The sequence below is a fragment of the Argiope bruennichi genome, chromosome 10 (genome assembly GCF_947563725.1).
Source record: "Argiope bruennichi chromosome 10, qqArgBrue1.1, whole genome shotgun sequence".
In the NCBI taxonomy this organism is placed as follows: domain Eukaryota; kingdom Metazoa; phylum Arthropoda; class Arachnida; order Araneae; family Araneidae; genus Argiope; species Argiope bruennichi.
Window position 1 is genome coordinate 34,731,167 of NC_079160.1, and position 19,999 is coordinate 34,751,165.

At 31.5% G+C, this 19,999-nt stretch overlaps 1 protein-coding gene across 2 annotated transcripts in view; it reads right to left on the minus strand.

Moving 5' to 3' along the window:
- The window catches only part of LOC129989034 (endothelin-converting enzyme homolog), a 77,739-nt gene extending 58,817 nt beyond the window's left edge, over positions 1-18,922 (minus strand). Inside the window, exons 1-5 of one of the 2 annotated variants that reach the window (XM_056097344.1) lie at positions 18,698-18,922; positions 12,470-12,588; positions 12,334-12,369; positions 8,460-8,528; positions 725-880 (exon numbers count right to left, since the gene is read on the minus strand). In XM_056097344.1, coding sequence (XP_055953319.1) covers positions 725-880; positions 8,460-8,528; positions 12,334-12,369; positions 12,470-12,588; positions 18,698-18,735 — 418 coding nt within the window. In that variant the 5' untranslated portion in view covers positions 18,736-18,922. The remainder of the gene's footprint in view (positions 1-724; positions 881-8,459; positions 8,529-12,333; positions 12,370-12,469; positions 12,589-18,697) is intronic. The other variant, XM_056097345.1, reaches the window with a different exon arrangement.
- Between the last annotated feature and the right edge of the window lie 1,077 nt (positions 18,923-19,999).

The following is a 19,999-nucleotide window of genomic DNA, read 5'->3' on the forward strand; positions in this document are numbered from 1 at the left end:
GGACGTCTATTAAGGACTTTTTCAAAAAATAAAAACTGTTATCTTATGGTTACTGTTTCTTATCTGTGTAATCATTTATCAGTGAAAAATAAAATCAGTTTGATCCAATTTTTTTAAGAACTACACCTGCGATTTAGGTTAATGTTTTGTATATTGTTTCTTGCATGGAAACTAGGCATTACAGAATTTGTTATAATGTGAGCAGTTTATATCCTTTTACTTACTTTATCTCTATTAAATTACTGAAACGTGAAGTGCAGTATATGAACATATATAAACTAAAAGTACAAAACCTTCTATTTTAACTCGACACGTTACCGGCAATTGCTTCTATGATTCAACTGGCCGTGGCCGCGTTCACATTCTACGTGGCTTGAGATAAATGAAGAGCTTAGTACTCAATAAGAAATGAGAAAATATATATTATAGCAGTGAATTATGATATAAAAACTTTTCCTTCTGGTATTGGTTGGAAAGAAATATGTTCATCGAACGGCCTATCCGGCTTTTTTTGTTATCCGACCTGTCCTTCCGCCACATTAGGCCGGATTCCCGGGCGTGTACTGTAAATAGCAATGCTAATGAAATATGCGAAACAGCTCGTGGATAGATAACAAACCAGAAGGCAAAATTATCGAAGGTTCCTGCTAGAAAAGCAGATAAAAAAGCGATAACATTTAAACAAACACATTGAAAAGGAGAATCGGAAAGTGAACACTCTTACCTTTTATCCGTAAATAGATAATAGAATTCAGCTGCGTAAACTGGGTAGAAATATCTCCGACTAAAAATGTGTTTTTTATCCAATTTCCGCACACAAAGGAGTAGAAGTCCTCACATGGATCTTCATTTAAATCCATGGAATGTAATAGACGAGCAGCTATAAAAATTCAGATTTGTCATATATTTAATGAAAGATTTAATGCGATTTATATTATTATCAAATATGTTATATACTATTATATATTCAATTATGTATTAAGTGCATCTAAGTAATGAAACCTATCTACCAACCAAATCAAATCACCTATGTGAAATTGAAGTAACTGAAAGATTATCTCATTTAAATTGTAAAAATAAATGAAGCAAAAAGATACAATTATTTCTTTTTTCAAAGCCTATATATAAATCAAATTAAAATATATGACTATGTTCGGAATAAATTTTTTGAAAAACGTTCGAAAATAGTTGTATATTTGGATATTTGCATGAAAAAGACTAAGAAAAAGCTATGAAACAAAATATATCAAATAAGTGGCAAAAGGACAAAATTGGACAAAACGCCTTTTTTTTTTTTTTTTTTTTTTTTGGCTAAAAAGATGAAGCAAAAATCTTCTACTTTAGAGGTTTATTAAATTATTCTTTTAAAATTTTTCAGATAGATTGAGAAATATACTATCTAGTTCCTGAATTTAAAAAAAATAAACTGTATATCTATCCATTCTTTATATATAGTAGACGGTAAAAAAAACAAGAAATTTTCAATTTCTTTCACATTGTAAAGCACTAAATCAACTATAAAATGTTTCTAAATGAATAGATCACTTATTCTCAGAACTGTAGAATATATTGAGAAATTATTATTCAAATTTGAACAAAACAATAACCATTAGATTTTAATTTATGAGATTTTTCGTTAGAAAATTCGATCAAATATTAGAATTTTAGAAAATAATATATAAAGTTGTAAAATAGCTTTAAAACTTATGTAAAAGCAAATATAAAAGTCAGTGCAACTTCCCAAAAAATAGACTTCGAAATAAAACTCTAATGGTTTTATAAAGAAACCTGTTCAAAAATTAAGAATATTAAATTAAGAAAAATCATAGCTTCGCAAAAAAAGCCAACTTTTGATCGGAAAATTAAAAAGAAATGTGTTGAGACTTTTCCATAAGCAAATCATTAAGAATCATGCGACTAGTTTGGTTTTGGGTTTTACTAGAGCTACTTGACTTTTTTTTTTTTTTTTTTTTTTGTCGATCGGTTACTAATTTTACAAAAAACGTTTTTTTTCCCCTTTCAGTTAATTTGGGTCTTACACTATACATATATCCCAATAGTCAGTTCTATAATGTTAGTCAAAAATGAAATATATATATATATATATATATATATATATATATGATATTTTAAACTCTTAATTTAATCCAAATTAATTTCCAAAACTTTATCTTAATTCAGCCCATAGTAACTTCATTCTAAAAATGTTCTCTTATTTCGTGATCCGATTTCACTTTCGGTTTAATTAATTCCTTTGTAAAAATAATGCGCCATCAGTACTACGTATCAAATGAAAGTGATACTTTTATCCTTGTCAAAGGTCATTCCCTCGGCGCGTGGCCGGAAATCCCAGGTTATATAAGACTAGTGATCATTAGTTTCGGCCCTTTTTACCTTTTGCCTTCTGCTTCTGTGCCGGATTGCGCCTCGGAATCATGCTTGCCACTCGGAATAGAATAAAACGAAATTAAAGATACAAAGTATCTTCACTGCTTGTTCAAACTGCATTCTACTTAAACCAATATTATATATATATATATATATATATATATATATATACATACACAGGGTGTCTCAAAAACCTTGACCGCGGCTTTTATTCCTTAAATATTGATCATAGACATATACTGAAAATTACAAAGTAGCGTAAAAAAAGGTGCAAAATGTTATGAAATCGATTAAAATTTTCAGGGGATTAAACTTTAAAAAATACAAAATTTAAGCTTTTATATGGACCCCATACAAAAAGATTCCCAGTGAGTAAAATGTGCCCCGTCCTCTAATAAGGCCATGTACAAAATTTCAGCAATTTATCACAAAAAGTCTCAAAGATATGAAACTACATAAATGCTGACTTAAACCACTTTTCGATGCCTGGATATGAGTTCGCGAAGAGGGAAAATCATCTCGGATGTTTGTGTTTTAGGAGTCATACACAAATTAATAAAGAAAGTAATGATTGAATAAATAAATAATAATTTTGCTATTTATTGGTTTAAAAGTATTAATAATGTGTAGAAATAATAACTTAAAGGAAAGATTACATAAGTTTTTTTACAAGCTCATTGATTTAGCTATTTTTAAGTTATATTTTGTAATTCATGATATAAAATTTTAAAGCATTTTTCAGGTAGCATAGATTTTAAAATTTGTATTTAAAACTAAAGACATGAAGCACAATTTATTTCCTTATGGTGCATTCCTGCGTCGCGTTATCTATACTGAAGGAAACATTTGCGTTTTAATTTGTGATTGACCCTTCACCAACTTTGTTTTAACATATCTTTGAGAGTTTTCATGATAAAATTCTGAAATTTTGTACATGACCTTATTAGAGGACGGGGCACATTTTACCCACTGGGAATTTTTTGCACGAGTTCTGTATAAAAATTTAAATTTTGTATTTTTTAAAGTTTAATCCCTTGAAAATTTTAATCGATTTCATAACATTTTGCACCTTTTTTTACGCAACTTTGTAATTTACAGTATATGTCTATGATCAATATTTAAGGACTAAAAGCCGCGGTCAAGGTTTTTGAGACACCCTGTATATATTATTTTCGTAACTAAAAAGTTTTCCACTCGAATTTGTTTCATCTTTTTCGCCCTTTACAAATGGCCTTATTGTTTTAACTACATACGAAAGAACTATGTTTTGCTAAACAACGTCATGCATTTGGATAAAAGTAAAATAATTCTAATCGGCATCAGTAAGAAAATTAAAGCATTCAAGACAGCTTCTCGAATACTTAAAAATATAATTATGTGTACGATTCTGTAAAAAAAGATTTATTGGCATCTTTCTTGATAGCAAAAGAAATACAACCAAAAAGCAACATGCAAAATGTCAAATCTAATATAAAAAATGAATTTTTGTTTGTTCGCATTTTATGCGCTGCCGTACCATACATCCGATTGCAATAAAACTTTGCCAACTTATGCTTGCACTTGTGCGAAGGTTATAATCATAGTACAGTTATTATATTGAATATATAAAGATGAATGTTTATTTGTTTATTCCTACTTTATGCACTGCCATACTGTTCATCCGATTGCAATAAAACTTTGCCAACTTATGCTTGCACTTGTGAGAAGGTTATACTCATAGTACAGTTATTATATTTAATATATAAAGATGAATGTTTATTTTTTTATTCCTACTTTATGCACTGCCATACTGTTCATCCGATGGCGATAAAACTTCGCCGTTTTATTGTTTTGAACCTAGAGAATGGCCAGCTTTATGTTAAATCCTCACCAATAGGACAGTCAAAAAATTTGTTTTGCTGAAGACGGAAAAACAAAAAAAATATTGTTTACGCTAAAGTATACTTGAATAATAAAGTTAAAAAAAACAGAATAAATATTATTTGTACATGTCGTTTATATATCACTCGATTTCAATGTATGTATTCACTGTCGACAAGAAAATAAATATCATTGTTTCTATCATTCCTAATTAAACAAAATTTCAAACAATATTTCCAAAATTATTTCTTCTGTGGCAGCAACGCGTTTGGTAACAGCTAATATGAGAGAAAAACTGAATGACTTAAAAAAAATTAGAGTCATGAGGTCCAACATGAAACAAACAAACGTTTGAAATTGTTGCATTTTTTTAAAAGAATAGTTTGATATAGAGTAGTACAAAGAAACGAAGTTTATCAAGTTACATTACATTGTAACAATTTTTTTTAACTCTTTTTTTTTTTATCATGAGAATTCTCCCAGCTGACATGTCTGTTGGCTAGTGAAATAACAAACAAAGCTGTTGCCCTATTTCAAGCGGAAGTTCGAGTATGGGAATGATAACTTCACTCATCGTTAAAAACACAAACATGTTGAGAATTAATTAAACATAGGAAAGCAAATTTGTATGCTCACAGATTTTTTTTTTTTATGCAAGATAATTCGATTGCTACTGAGCTAGTACGATGCAGTTAAATCATCATTTTTCAAGAATTGCTTCTTTAAATTTTGCATAAAGATGGTTCATATTAAAGAATTTAAGAAGCATTCATTATTTTATGAAAGCATGAATGAATTTATTTTCAATATAAACAGAAGTCATTTGGCTATATATATATATATATATATATATATATATATAAGGAAATTAATCAGGTTTAATTTAGATTTAGAGATTTCATTACGTGTGTGTGTGTGTGTGTGTATGTGTGTGTGTGTGTGTGTGTGTGTGTGTGTGTGTGTGTGTGTGTGTGTGTGTGTGTGTGTGTGTGTGTGTGTGTGTGTGTTTCACATTTCCATTTAAACAAATGTGTCGAATTCAATCAAGTTTTACAATGAAAAAGAATGCTATCAATTTTTCAAAGAAACAAAAATTAATTAAATATTCAATTAATAAAAAATTAATCAAAATTTTACCTTCTTTCTATGTAATTTCTGAGCAAATTATTCCAAAAATTATTTTAAAACTCTCTTAGAATCTAAAGTCTTACCATTTCAATTGTATCAATTTCATTTTTTCTACACAAAATTTCTTTTAACTATTATTAGTTTTTTTTAAAAAAATTAAATGCATTCAAAATTAAAGTAACTTTGAACTATTCTACCAATGTTTATTTAATTTCCGTTTTGTTTCATCGCATCGTATTTTATCAGGTTTTCATTTGTTTTGAAGGAATTATTTAACACAGTGTTTAGAATCAGGCGCTCTTGCGAGTTAATGAAACAGAAGTTCGATGCCAGCAGTGGCTGCAGACTACATGAAATCAAACAATATTTTGCCTTTTTTCTAGAAAAACTGTGGAGGAAATTATTCTGAAAAAAAAATTACGCCATTTTAAAATTAATAATTTTACTTTTCCGGCGATACTAATTTCACTTTCGCGCACTTTTTCGTTTGTTGGTTATTACTTCTTTAGAAAATTTAATGCAGATGATTTTGCAATAAGGAAATTAATCCAATTAATACAGAATTAAAAGTAATCCACAACTGAGCAACGTTAAAATTTCGGACTATTCTACTATACTTTCTTTTAAATATATTTCAATACATATATACCTTGAAAAGACTTTTGCATATAATAATCTATACATAGTATAAAATGAAATCTCCTGAAAGCGTCTGTATGCTTGAAAGAGAATCCTTAAATACTTAACTGATGCTGGAAAGAGTGCTGATAAGACTGATACTGATACTTACTGATAAGAGAAATACTTAACTGATACTGGAGATATTTTTACCATTTTGTAGGGCATTTATTGGGGAAGGTTTTAGTATATTGAAGTCATATCAGAATAAAAAAAGAGCTTAATAATTGCAGTTTTAATTCTTTTTCCTACTACGAATCGCGCATGCGTAAAACAACAGTATCTGTGCTTTGCACTTATCTGCTCATATGTGAAAACCTCAAACTGCGCATGCGCAAATAGCAAGAGCTGGGGTAAGCATACGCGATAGATTTCTTTGTTTACGTCTGATTTTAAACAGCGATTCAAAACACATTATGCCCAAAAGAAGGAAATTCAATCTTGGCCAGAGCACATTAAATGCCAAAACGTTTCGTTTGCTGCGCGATAATAAAAATAAAGGGGAAAGAAACGTTCAGATAGCGAATATCAAAGAAAGAATGTTCACACTTAGGGAAGGAGTGTCTTCTGTTGATCGAAGTAACCGTCTCTCTTTAAATTGCACCGTAATTGAATTACATTGAGAGAGTGAATGTTCATTAAGGCTGGACTTGTTTAAAGCTAATTTTTCCTATTGGATATTAAGCCACGGGCAACGATGCACGGGTACTGCAAGTATTTTACACAAAAATAGTTTCTGCATTAAAATTATTATACATGAAAGGATTTTAATCCCAGAAACAACACACCAACATTTTAAAAACGTTTCTGTTAACCGAATTGAGGATGATTTTTATCTTAACAAAGTATACATTGGACATGGTATATTTTCTGTACAACAAAGCAGTTTTTTTTTTTTTTTTGACAAAAGTTTGCCTTGTTAGAGTGGCACCGAAGAAGGCTCTATAAATCATGTGATCAAAGCCTTTGCACTATGGCGTGAACACAAACTCAGATGGCCAAGAAATTGGATGTCTCTTGAAGCCTAACTCTTAAAAACTCCGGTCATTAAATCTTATATTAAGGACATTTTGTCAAAGCTCTTGTCTTTAGTTCTCTCCTAATGTAAAAAGTTCAACTACATTTAATGTATTTTTAATGTTCCAAAATCTAATATGTAATGTAAAATGTGAAGTGCTTTTTTTTCTGGATCAATATGTGTTTTCTCTAGAGGACCCTTTGTTGTTTGCAAGTGACCAATATCATTAAGTGTAGTTTGTTCCTTCGTGCTAGGGATGACGAATATTTTCAGAGCGGTTATTACGTAACCAATATCAAAAAGTCACAAATACAAGGGATCAATACTTTTCAAAGAGGGGTGCGATTCAAATCCTTGATATGATCTTACTGATGATATTTCGATTATAGGTTTTGGATCACGATAGAAAGTAACAATCGATACGATATCACTGAAATTTGAGGGAGCGGTGATTTCACTGGAAAGTAACAATCGATACGATCTGTCCAATGAAAGCTCTCGAAAGAAATCTGTGATTGGATTGAAAAGTGAACGGACCGGTTATTGGAATTATCGTATCGTATCATTGAATTGCATATTACTGAAATTTATCGGAGCGGTGATTTCACCGGAAAGTGCGAGGCTTCACTGGAAAGTGCGAAGTCACCGCTTCACTTTACGGGAGTGACCGATATTCGTATTTGATAATGCACTATTCCATACAGATCATTTTTAATTGCTTGTGACATGATTGACTTTGATTACATGTACTCTGTTTACTGCTGGCGCCATCTATTGGTAGAATATAGGACTAAAGTAAACATTTTAAAGAAATGACATATAATTTTAACTCATCTTTTCCAGAAAATGGTTCACTCTAATAAATAAATTAAATAAATAGTTTTGAGAAAAAATAAAATTTAAAAAGTAAGCTGAAACAGATAAATTAATTCAATCACACGTTACTTAAATTAGTAAATTAAGTATTAATTACAATTAATAAATTATATATTTAATATTAAGTAATAATTTTTAATTAATAATATGATTGAAATAACAGATATTTGGAACGCATATTTAAAAATAACAATAGCAATATTATTTGTTATTCAAAAAATCGTGGATTATGCATCTCTACTTCCTGCTAGGTGGAGTTGCTCTTCGGAGGCCCCATCAAGTTTCCCGCATGGCCTCTGGCTAGGTCGGGGCATTGCTTGCATACTTTACCTTACAACTAGTGTCTAATTAATAAAGAAAAAATAACAGTCCCTGTATTAATCAAATGCTAAATTTATTATTTCTTAATTGTTAGAATTCAAGTAGTGCAATATCTCTGAAGAAGCTGAAAAACAATTTTGAATTAACTATAAGAAAGAATATTATTGTAAGCAAATTATTTTTAACATACCCGTAGAGATGCATTCCGTAGAGAAGCATACATTGGAATTCTCGTTTGCTAAGGATTTCTTCCATCCACCTTAAAGTAAACGAGGAATATAATCAGTAATGTCTCGTTGGACATTCTAAATAATTTTTCAATGCGTGCTGAAAGAAAATTAAAATATTTAGAAATGCATAACTTTTATTTTATTATGTTATCTTTATTATGTTAAGATTCTTCTCAAATATTTAACCAGTTAATTGTTTCGAAGTCTTCGGAAGCATACATTGGAATTCTCGTTTGCTAAGGATTTCTTCCATCCACCTTTAAGTAAATGAGGAATATAATCAGTAATGTCTCGTTGGACATTTTAAATAATTTTCAATACGTGCTGAAAAAAAAATTAAAATATTTAGAAATGCATAACTTTTATTTTATTATTTTATGTTTATTATGTTAAGATTCTTCTCAAATATTTAACCAGTTAATTGTTTCGACCTCTTCGGAAAATACTTAACTAAATTGTGTCGCAAAAATTTAGCGATGACGAGTACACTCGCCAAACACAGAGTACGTGTAATATGAAATTATGTTGTAATGAAATAACTTTCATTTTTTTATTTCAATAATCACATTTATTTACTTATTTTAACTAAAATACATTTTTTGCATATGAAAGAGAAGAAACATAAAAAAAAAACTGAATGACTAATACAACACAGCAATGCATTTAAGAAAAACAATTCATATTATATGCGGGGGGTGATGATAATTATTAATTATTTTTTAAATGTTCCTTTGATTTCGACTTCGTCTCAAAATATCTTTAAACATCTTGAAATTTACGAATATATTTGAGTTTTTACTAAAATTATAATTCAAACTGCAAATTATAACTACGTATTACTCCTGACGAATAAATTCACCATAATGCAAAATGTCGTTCTTTTTCCATGACGAGTCTACTCGTCAAAAACAGCTAACTAGTTAAGAAATACAGAATAACATAAACAAGCTATTATATGTGTACATACAATTATTGGGAACAAAATAGATCACCCTTTTATTTTGTGGTATGCTGAATGTTAATTACGTTAAGCCTTCAATTATGTTTTCTCAAATGTCGCGTTTAAAATATGTTTTAATTAATATTTTATATTCAAAATTTTCATTTATGCCTCATGAAGACGAAATGGACTCAGCGTAATACTTTTTTTTCTGTCTAAATAGCAAGCATGTAGCCGGACTATCAAGATTACATCCGGATGAAATGAGTAAATTTTATTTATCTTTATGTAGTTATTGCAAATGATACGTCCTGTTTATCATCGAACAAATAAAGCCTTCATACATGCAGGTCTTATTTGTTCTCAAAGCGTGTTTCGAAAATTAATTTTCACAATTTAAACTTGTAGCAGTTGCATAATTCTGTTACCTTCTCTTTTGATACAACAGATGGTGTTGCCTTATTAACATCAAAGTATATTTCCCATAATCCTTCTTGGCGATCATTGTTATTCCTTACTTGTTCTCGAAGCATGTTTCGAATATTAATTTTCATAATTTAAACTTGTAGCAGTTACATAACTCTGTTACCTTCTCTTTTGATACAACAGATGGCGTTGCCTTATTAACATCAAAGTATATTTCCCATGATCCTTCTTGGTGATCATTGTTATTCCTTACTTGTTTTCGAAGCGTGTTTCGAATATTAATTTTCATAATTTAAACTTGTAGCAGTTACATAACTCTGTTACCTTCTCTTTTGATACAACAGATGGCGTTGCCTTATTAACATCAAAGTATATTTCCAATAATCCTTCTTGGTGATCATTGTTATTCCTTACTTGTTCTCGAAGCATGTTTCGAATATTAATTTTCATAATTTAAACTTGTAGCAGTTACATAACTCTGTTACCTTCTCTTTTGATGCAACAGATGGCGTTGCCTCATTAACATCAAAGTATATTTCCCATGATCCTTCTTGGTGATCATTGTTATTCCTTACTTGTTTTCGAAGCGTGTTTCGAATATTAATTTTCATAATTTAAACTTGTAGCAGTTACATAACTCTGTTACCTTCTCTTTTGATACAACAGATGGCGTTGCCTTATTAACATCAAAGTATATTTCCCATAATCCTTCTTGGTGATCATTGTTATTCCTTACTTGTTCTCGAAGCATGTTTCGAATATTAATTTTCATAATTTAAACTTGTAGCAGTTACATAACTCTGTTACCTTCTCTTTTGATGCAACAGATGGCGTTGCCTTATTAACATCAAAGTATATTTCCCATAATCCTTCTTGGTGATCATTGTTATTCCTTACTTGTTCTCGAAGCATGTTTCGAATATTAATTTTCATAATTTAAACTTGTAGCAGTTACATAACTCTGTTACCTTCTCTTTTGATGCAACAGATGGCGTTGCCTTATTAACATCAAAGTATATTTCCCATGATCCTTCTTGGTGATCATTTTTAGATTTTATTCTAAACGAATGTCGTGTATTTTCGTGTTCGTATTTGTTTTGTCTTGTGAAATGTGGAATTTATAAAATAATTAAATAATTGTTCCTGCAACTCGTCTATTATTTTCATCTACCTCATAATGAAGTTATAAAGAGCCTCGTCCCTGTACAAACTAAAATTATTCGTTTACAGTCGCTGAATGAAAACTTTTAAAACCATTTTTTGAAGAACATAAATTGTAACAAAGGAATCTTTCAGAAACGTTCTTTTTAATACGTTCATTGTTACACGTCTCACCTGAGGTTCATCACCTATATCGGTACCATCTATCTAATTAGATGATACTCTACTATAGTTAAGAGATAGCAAATAAGGGCCATCTATTATATGGTCCGAATAACCATGGTTTGAACCATGGCAATGAACGTGTTAATTTCTAGAAAATTCTTGAATACCATTAGATAATATTCGTCAAATTATATTTCCTCTAAACTTAAATGTAAACCCATTCAAATATTAAAACATTTCGATAAATTCTGCAATGTATTTTACTGTAGCATTTTGTATCTGTTTAATCTAGTTAACAATTTGATCACGGTCATTTTAAATCATGTACACAGATATGCAATAAAAATATAAAATCGCAGTTTTGTATACGGATTAGTGGTGGTATGAATTATTGTTAAATAATAATTAAAAAAAATCTCCTATTTCTATTTTAAACAAAACAGCACAGAAAAACAGTGACCTTCATATAAAATTTATAGATCCAAATTTCAATTCCTCGTAATTAATCAAGCATTCTTTTAAAATGACTCATTTGCATTCGAAATCAAATGCAGCCATTTGAAAAAAAAAAACAATAAGGTAGAACAAGTTTTAGAGGGCAGATAAATCCTTGCATAAGTGAAAATTATGAAGAGAGATGCTTATATTTGATTTTAAGTTGTGGTATTTTTTTTATTAGCCAATGAGCATTCGGAGAGTCGTTTGATGGACTGTTCAAAATTATGAAGACAATACTATCTCAATTCCTTTGTCTTCCTAGTCTAAATAAAAGCGTCCAGTCACTAAATTCTGAGAAAACCACCATTGATCAGTCCGAATCGTCTCAGCTGATAAAACTCTTAAACTTTCTAACGTGATAAAACAATTTAAAACATTTCTTTCAGAATATTTGTTTTAGTTTCAGTTTTTTCACAGCATTTAAACATCTCATCAATACACAATAAATTATTTAAGAATTTAAAATCTCAATAATAATCTAAAACTGTCTTGAACTTTGCCACAATTGTTCATCACTCTTCCAAAATAATTTATATTAGTTACTAAATTTATCAATAAAATTCTTATGTTTGCTAATTATACAAATAATTACATAATCAAAATCATAAAAAAAGAAAATTGCAATAAAACTGACCAATTCTTACTTTCAAAATGAAGTTTCTGCCAACAGAAGTATAAGCCTAGAGGAATATGAAGCAGCTCTAAGAACTTACAAATGCATTTATTTATTTTTTGGCAAATCATGAAGTAAACGCAAAAGTTGCAAATTCTTGCTCTTACCTTTAGCATTTGCAGCCAACGCTATAATCAAACCAAGAGCAACTGCTATACAAATGATAAGAATGACAAGTAGACGTTTTTCCAAAGTTGTGGTTATGGTACAGGAATTTTCTTGGTCGCTGCAAATTTTAAAAAATGAAATCTGTTATAACATATTTAAAGTTATCATATGAGAATATTATTTTTTTTAAGCCACGTGGTATCAATGCAGTAGAAATAAGCAGTAGTAGTTTTAAAACGCTACAATAAAATTTTAAACAAAGCTACAATAGTTTGACAAATGGTATATGGAAGATAAAATGATAATGGTATAACAAAAAGTTAAAAGTTTTTACACGCTGTAAAAATAGTTTACTGCAGTTAAATGTTATATATTATTAAATAAAAAAAAATTCTACAACTGAGTTCATGATTGGTAAAAACACGCTGAATGTTTTTATGGATGAATCCATAACATTTAAAAAGATTATTTCAGATAGTGTATCAAATTGAATTAAAATTTTTATTAAAATTATGTGAAATCATACAGATATGAAAATGATATCACTAAAAAGGTAACTTTTTGAGTTTTAAGATAGTACAAAGACTATTGGAAAATATGTGTATCAATTTCCGTACGGAAGTCATAACGATTACAACTAGATTTAAGATTAATGTGCAGTCTCCAAAGTTGAAATATTTGGAGCGATTTCTCACCAAATACAATCGTAACAATTTTTGGTTGCAACTTCCAAAAGTCTTGTTATCATTTCTGATATTCATCCAGGATAGCAAACTTTAGGCGAGTTTTTGGAGATTGGCACAATTTTGGCGTGCTGTCCAGACAAGAGAATCGGGTACATGGCGGACCAAGTTGTAACTTTTAATTGGCGATAAGTCACCAAATGTGACAACCTTCTTTAGCATTTTCTAATAACCCTACATGCGAAAAATTCATGCTTCAAAAATGATAAATCTCCAATTTTCTGACCGCGCATTTTGAGGCTTTAAAAACTCTAAACCAAAACCAAATCATGTTCTCACATAATAAAATTTTGAATAAATTTTATTTTTAAAATTTTTTGAATTTAAATGTTGTTAATCTGCAAATTATTCTATTTCTCTCCTTTTATCCTAAGATTCCGATTGAATAAGATAGGTCAATTATTTCAGACATTTTCAAAAATATCTGAAAAGGATGCACAATTTCACAAGGTCACATTTAAGGTTTCAATTCTTTTTTAACTTTTTTTTGGACCAATCATCAAAGTAAATGAATAATAAAAAATTTAGTGAAGATATTCCTAGACCATTTAGAGTTCTTCTTCTACAAGAAAGATCCTCCATTTGTAATATCTTGTAACTTTATTTGTAAATATGTCAGTCTTAAGTATATGGAGAAGAATTTTAAGTTGAAAAACAGAGAATGATCGCGTCCAGAAAAAAAGGAAAACAATCTGAAAAATATTAAGAAATGAGCTAAAATCAACTAAGCTGTCTAATATAAGATAGGATTGATACTTGGTTTTGCCCATCAGGTACATGTTGATACTGATACTTAATTGTACCCGAATCTTTTCCCGTCGGAATAAAATGGGCACTCGGTTACAGATTGATTCTGATATGCGATTTACCCGAGAGAGTCAGTGACCGACTCTTATACCGTCGGAATTAAACCAGATACTCCATAGGCATATATAGTAATCACAAGGCGGATCAATGTGCAAAGTTGGCGACGCAAAAAGAGAATGTTAATATAATTGTGTCCAAATCAAATGGTGTCATAAAATGAGAATTAAGAGAAGAAATAAAGCTACAATAGTTTTACAAATGGTATATGGAAGACAAATTATAATGGTATAACAAAACGGAAGAGTAACGTATGACATTCCTAACGCAGAAATAAAAATTAGAAGATACTATCCACAAACAATCCAAAATATATCAGGACATAGTAGATTTCCTGCTTACTTCCAAAGATTTGGAAGAATGTGGGAAAAAATGCATCTGTAGAGGAATTGGACATGTTTATCATTATACGGAATGTTTATCATTATATAAAGGAATGTATAGAAGAATGTTTATCATTATACGGAATGTTTATTATTATATAAAGGAATGTATAGAAGAATGTTTATCATTATATGAAGGAATGTATAAAGGAATTACGAAAGATTCTAAAAGTTAGAAATAATGACTTAAACACAATACTGATGGCACTAAAAAATCTCAAAACAGTGAAAGGCATAATATTAAAAACTGACAGTTTTTTACCAACTATTTGAAAGTTTTAAAGTGTTTTTTTTTCTTTTTTGTTATTGTTGTGGAACGAGAATTTTGATACTTTCTTAACGTAGTGGTCTGCTCCTTGTTTAACAGGATGATAGGTGTACGGGAAGATAAGAAGGGAATACAGAGATTGGCCACTTTGTGGCTGGGGGCCAACCGCCTCGAAGAAGATGTCAGTTCGGCGAATTGGCCAGTGTTATAGACGGGTTTTGATAAAGACAGCACTCGGCTACAACAAATCTAATCTGTACTGCTTCGTTCAGTGGTGGCGGGGTGCAGGGCCCGACTTAGCCTAATTGGGGCTCGGGGCAAAAACTTCTTTGGGGACCTCCTCTGCTTCTACTTTAGTAATGAAGAACCGAACTTTATGGTGGTATTTAAATTTTTCACCTCATTATAGATATATAACAAGAAAATTGACTAGAATTTAAAATAGCTATAAAGTCCCCCCCCCCTCCAATGGTCAGACGAAATATCGTCTGTCTATTTTATTGATTTTCTGACAGTGTTCAGTGACAGTTTCTCAGTGTTGTGAAAATCCAACAGAATCCACTGAACACGATGCAACTGAATTTTTCGCAGTTGCGATTAAGGTGACCTAGTTCACAATCAAATCGCTGCAGTTTGTAAACTTTTCACAAATTTCCGAAATGCAGTTTTCTGACTGTTAACTAGGTCATCTAACTGCGAAAAATTCTTATACTTGCTGACCTCAGGGCGGAATTCCTCTCAATTTTCGCAATTACGATGGCTCAATTAAGCCAATCAGAAGCCCGTACTTTGTAAACTTGTCGCATTTTGCGCTAAGTAAAAATACAGGCTTTTGATTGGCCCAATTTGTCTATTGTAATTGCAAAAATTTAGCTGAATTCCGCCCTAGAAAGCCATGGATTTACGGAATATAGAATTTTGTGTTCATACGATAGATTAATGAAGAAGCTAACATAAAACTGACGGATACTGATATTTTGTTTTAAAACTGTTCATTTAAGAAGGAAACGTAAAATAAACTTTCTATTATATTTGGGGGCACCCTTTAATGTGGGGGCCCGGGGCAATTGCCCCATATATCCTGCCTTATTCAGGCTCTGGCGAGATGGTCGGCTGTAGACAACAAAAAGGTAAGCCTCAAGTATTGATTTTCGCATTTCCACCCACGCTAGTAGCTAATACTGTAAAGTCTCTATCCAATAAAAGGTAGCGTTATGATCAAATTCTTTATTTACAGCTTTATTTACATAAATTTACAGTTCATCATCTAGGTTAAATGTGTTCTAGGTTAAATTATTTTTATTCGACACAACAAGGATAGTTCCGCGAATACTTTCGGAGAAACCTCTTAAGAAAACAGCTAGCCGACTCTTAGCGTTCTCGCAAACAGAGGCGTAGCTCCAGGGATCCACCGAATCTTTTCGGGTGGAATTCTAGTCGGACACTCCGCTCTCTGCCTCAATGTCCACGATTCTCCCTTCTCTTCCAATCTCCTCGCACTTTTATTCTGTCCCCACCCTCATTCACATCGGACCATTTTCCCGGTTATCCAATAGTCGTTTAGCAACAACTTCACTGGTCTACCGTCGACCGTGGAAATCCGTTGGGGAGCCACCCTCCACAATGTAAAGAATGCAGGTTTACATCTGTTTCAAAAACAATGCAGGTGGGGTCCCTTATCTGGACTCGCACTAATTGACCAGATGTCCTTACTTTAAAGGGGTTGACCACCTGGCACTTCTGGAAGCACTTACACTGCGGTAGGGCGTCGCCATTGCTGATACTGCTGCCTGGATGCTAATTATGGAGCGTGGGAAAAGAAACGTCACCATGGTCAAGCAGGGAAGAAGCTGAATCATTACAATACGAATATGATTCTAAATTGGGATTTCGCCTCATCTAAATAAGTACTGAGGATGATGTGTCGGTAGCCTTGGTTTCGACAATGATTAAGAAAAAGAAAGGACAGATGTCTGGTATAGATTGTGAAGAAGAAAGTGAGGATTCTTCAATGGAGTGTGTTAGGGCTAGTTTTGCAGTATTTTAAAAACTCATCCCAGACGATGTAATTGATTTTCACTACAGCTGCGACAAACATTAGTCCAATTTTTTAGCTCTATTGGCAACGAAAGATAAATTACATTTTCTGATGTCTAACGACTTTTTTTATTTCAATTATTAAATACTTTTTTTTTATTTTAATTATTTCCATTTTTAAGGTCTTTCATTTATAATTCATAATTATAAATAGTATACAAGCCTAAAAGCTTGGTAACAAAAAGTTTCTCAAATTCAATTCCAAACGGTACCACTGGCACAAAATTAATATTTATTTAAAATAATCCTTAACATATAATTAAACTCTCCATATATTTCAGTAAACTTTTGGAAGCCAGTGCATGTTTTGTTTGATGTCTTCTGATGCAAAAGCCAAATCCGGCTTTACGGCGCGGAACTTAAGGTTAAATTTAAGGGCAATTCATAAAGGATCCATCTATTAATATATAAAATCAAACATTTGTAATCTTAACCCTACAGTGCATCGTGTAACCATTTGGCTACATGCTTTTATTTCTATTTATAAACTTCACATGACTGTTCCAAAGGACAACAAATAGAAAAGACCGATATGTCGCAATAGTGGTGCTAGAATTAGATTTAATTTGGAAACTTGGGAAAATATCAAGTTGGCTATTGTATGAAAACTCTACAATTAAAAATAGTATCACATTATTATTATTATTATTATTTTTGCATTGTAAAAAATATATTGGTGAAAGGGGGCATTTATTTTTATTGCAGAATTATTATAATGGGATGTGTGTCATTGGGATATAGTTTATTTCATATTGTAGCCATTTGGCTCATTTAAATTTTTTTCTATTTCAAGGAAACAAATAATGTAGAAATTCTTTTAATAATTTTCCTACGATTGCAAGCAGAATGCAGGTTCGAAGACATAGACGAGACGTTGTATTTTTAATTTCGTTTTATTCTCTGCCGGGAGACAGGCATGATTTATTTACAAGGCACGCGCGGCACAAAAGCAGAAGTAAGAAAGAAAGAAAGAAGAAAAGAAAAGGGACGAAATAAACTTATATAACATGGGATTTCTGGCCACGCGCCAATTCAATACACGTGATGAACTTTGAGAAGGGCAATGGAAGTATTATTTTCACTCGATACGTAGATTGATGGCGCAGTACTTTTTGCACAGTTCAGTTGAATTAATTAAACCGAAACTGGATCAAGAAATAAGAGAATGAAATTATTATGGGCTAAATTAAGATAAAGCTTTGGAATTAATTTGGTTTAAATTAAGAGTTTAAAATATCATTACATGCATATATATATTGTGCATCTGGCAAGCGGATCTAACGATTTGGATAAATATTATTATTAGATAAGGTTTTGTTTCTTAAGTTTATCTATAAAGGTGTCTTTACTGTCGATTTTACACATACAAAAAAGCAATTTTTTTATAACAAACTATTAGAGCCTTTTTCTATCTGTTCTCAAGCGGCAATATCGTGTAGCGCCATCTTGGACCCGATTTCTTTATGGCAAAACTGAGTGCAAGTTCAAAAATATAAGTAAATAATAGATAAACTGTGAAAGGAATACTGTAATACAGCATATTCTCCCGAATAACATGTTAAACTAATTACATTCATGGTTTTTTTTTTTTATTTGAATGACCAGTTCACATGTGGGTAAGATTGAAAAATATTCATATGTAATCAGTATGTGACTCGTATCTAAATATTTGCTCCGAAAAAAACAACGATTTTACAATTAAAAAAATTGCCGAGCGAAAGTAGATTTTCCAAATATTGTATATATAAGGATCTATTGCGGGTTCAATGCTTAAATCACTAAAATTTTTAAAAGAAATGTAGTCACTTCTACTTCAAAATTTAGATGAAAAATTAATTTGAAATTTAGAAAAACATATGAATGAAAAATTACCTGATTTGGTGTAATCGTGTCCTTTCGTTGGCATCCATTAGAAACAGGGTCAAATTATCCAAGCATGGATTATTTCACATAAAATGTTCCAACAAAAATATTTCACTTTCTACTTCGTTTGTAAGGATATGTGTAATGAAGATTCACAGCATTCTTAAACGTCTGCCATATTTCCAAGTGTAATAAAAATACATTAGGACAGTAGAATTTTCACTGAGAAAACTCCTCAAAGATAATCAAATGAAATTGCCACAGGTGGAGAAAGATAAGAATAGTGAAAGATAAAATTATTTTCAAAGATTTTTATAGCGAATCTGTACAGACATGATTAATTCGAGGTATGATCTCAAAAGGTTGAATCACAATCGCCAGAAGTTGATTGAAATTATTCTCTTTTTTTTTTTTTCTTCTTTTTTTTTTTTTTTGTGCTGGTACAGAAAAATTTTTTTAATTATCGTATGTATCGTAATATCGCATATATCGAATTTATACGTATTGTAAAAATGCAAGATTTCAATGGAGGCATATATAATAGAGGATTAAAATAATATTAAACCCTTGACCTCCTATTTAAATGGCACATCCTATTTGGCACGTTTATTTTTCTTTTATAAAAGTGCCAAATAAAATATAAAGGTATTTAAGATATTGAAACGCCTGTGGTGAATTGCATATAAGCCAGTAACAGCGCTTCTACCCGGACAGCTGTTTTGGTAAAATCGGATCGTTTCTGGACTGCTAACCAAAAGGTCCCAGGTTTTGTTGCGCCATCTACCCGCAACTAAAGTCGCCAGACTCACTTGGCGAGGCAAAGTCGTCAGACTCACGTGACGCAGCAACCCAAAGTCGTCAGACTCACGTGACGCAGCAACCCAAAGTCGCCAGACACACTTGGCGCATCAGCACCCTCAAACGCTCGCCATAACGCTTGGCGCTATTCAAACTGGGTACCGACCCATTAAGACAACAGCTACTCCTAATAATACATCAGCACTCAACAGCCATATCGTTCGTCTTCCCTTCGATTCACTGGAGGGAGAGTACTGTGGTGAATTGCATATAAGCCAGTAACAGCGCTTCTACCCGAACAGCTGTTTTGGTAAAATCGGATCGTTTCTGGACTGCTAACCAAAAGGTCCCAGGTTTTGTTGCGCCATCTACCCGCAACTAAAGTCGCCAGACTCACTTGGCGAGGCAAAGTCGTCAGACTCACGTGACGCAGCAACCCAAAGTCGTCAGACTCACGTGACGCAGCAACCCAAAGTCGCCAGACACACTTGGCGCATCAGCACCCTCAAACGC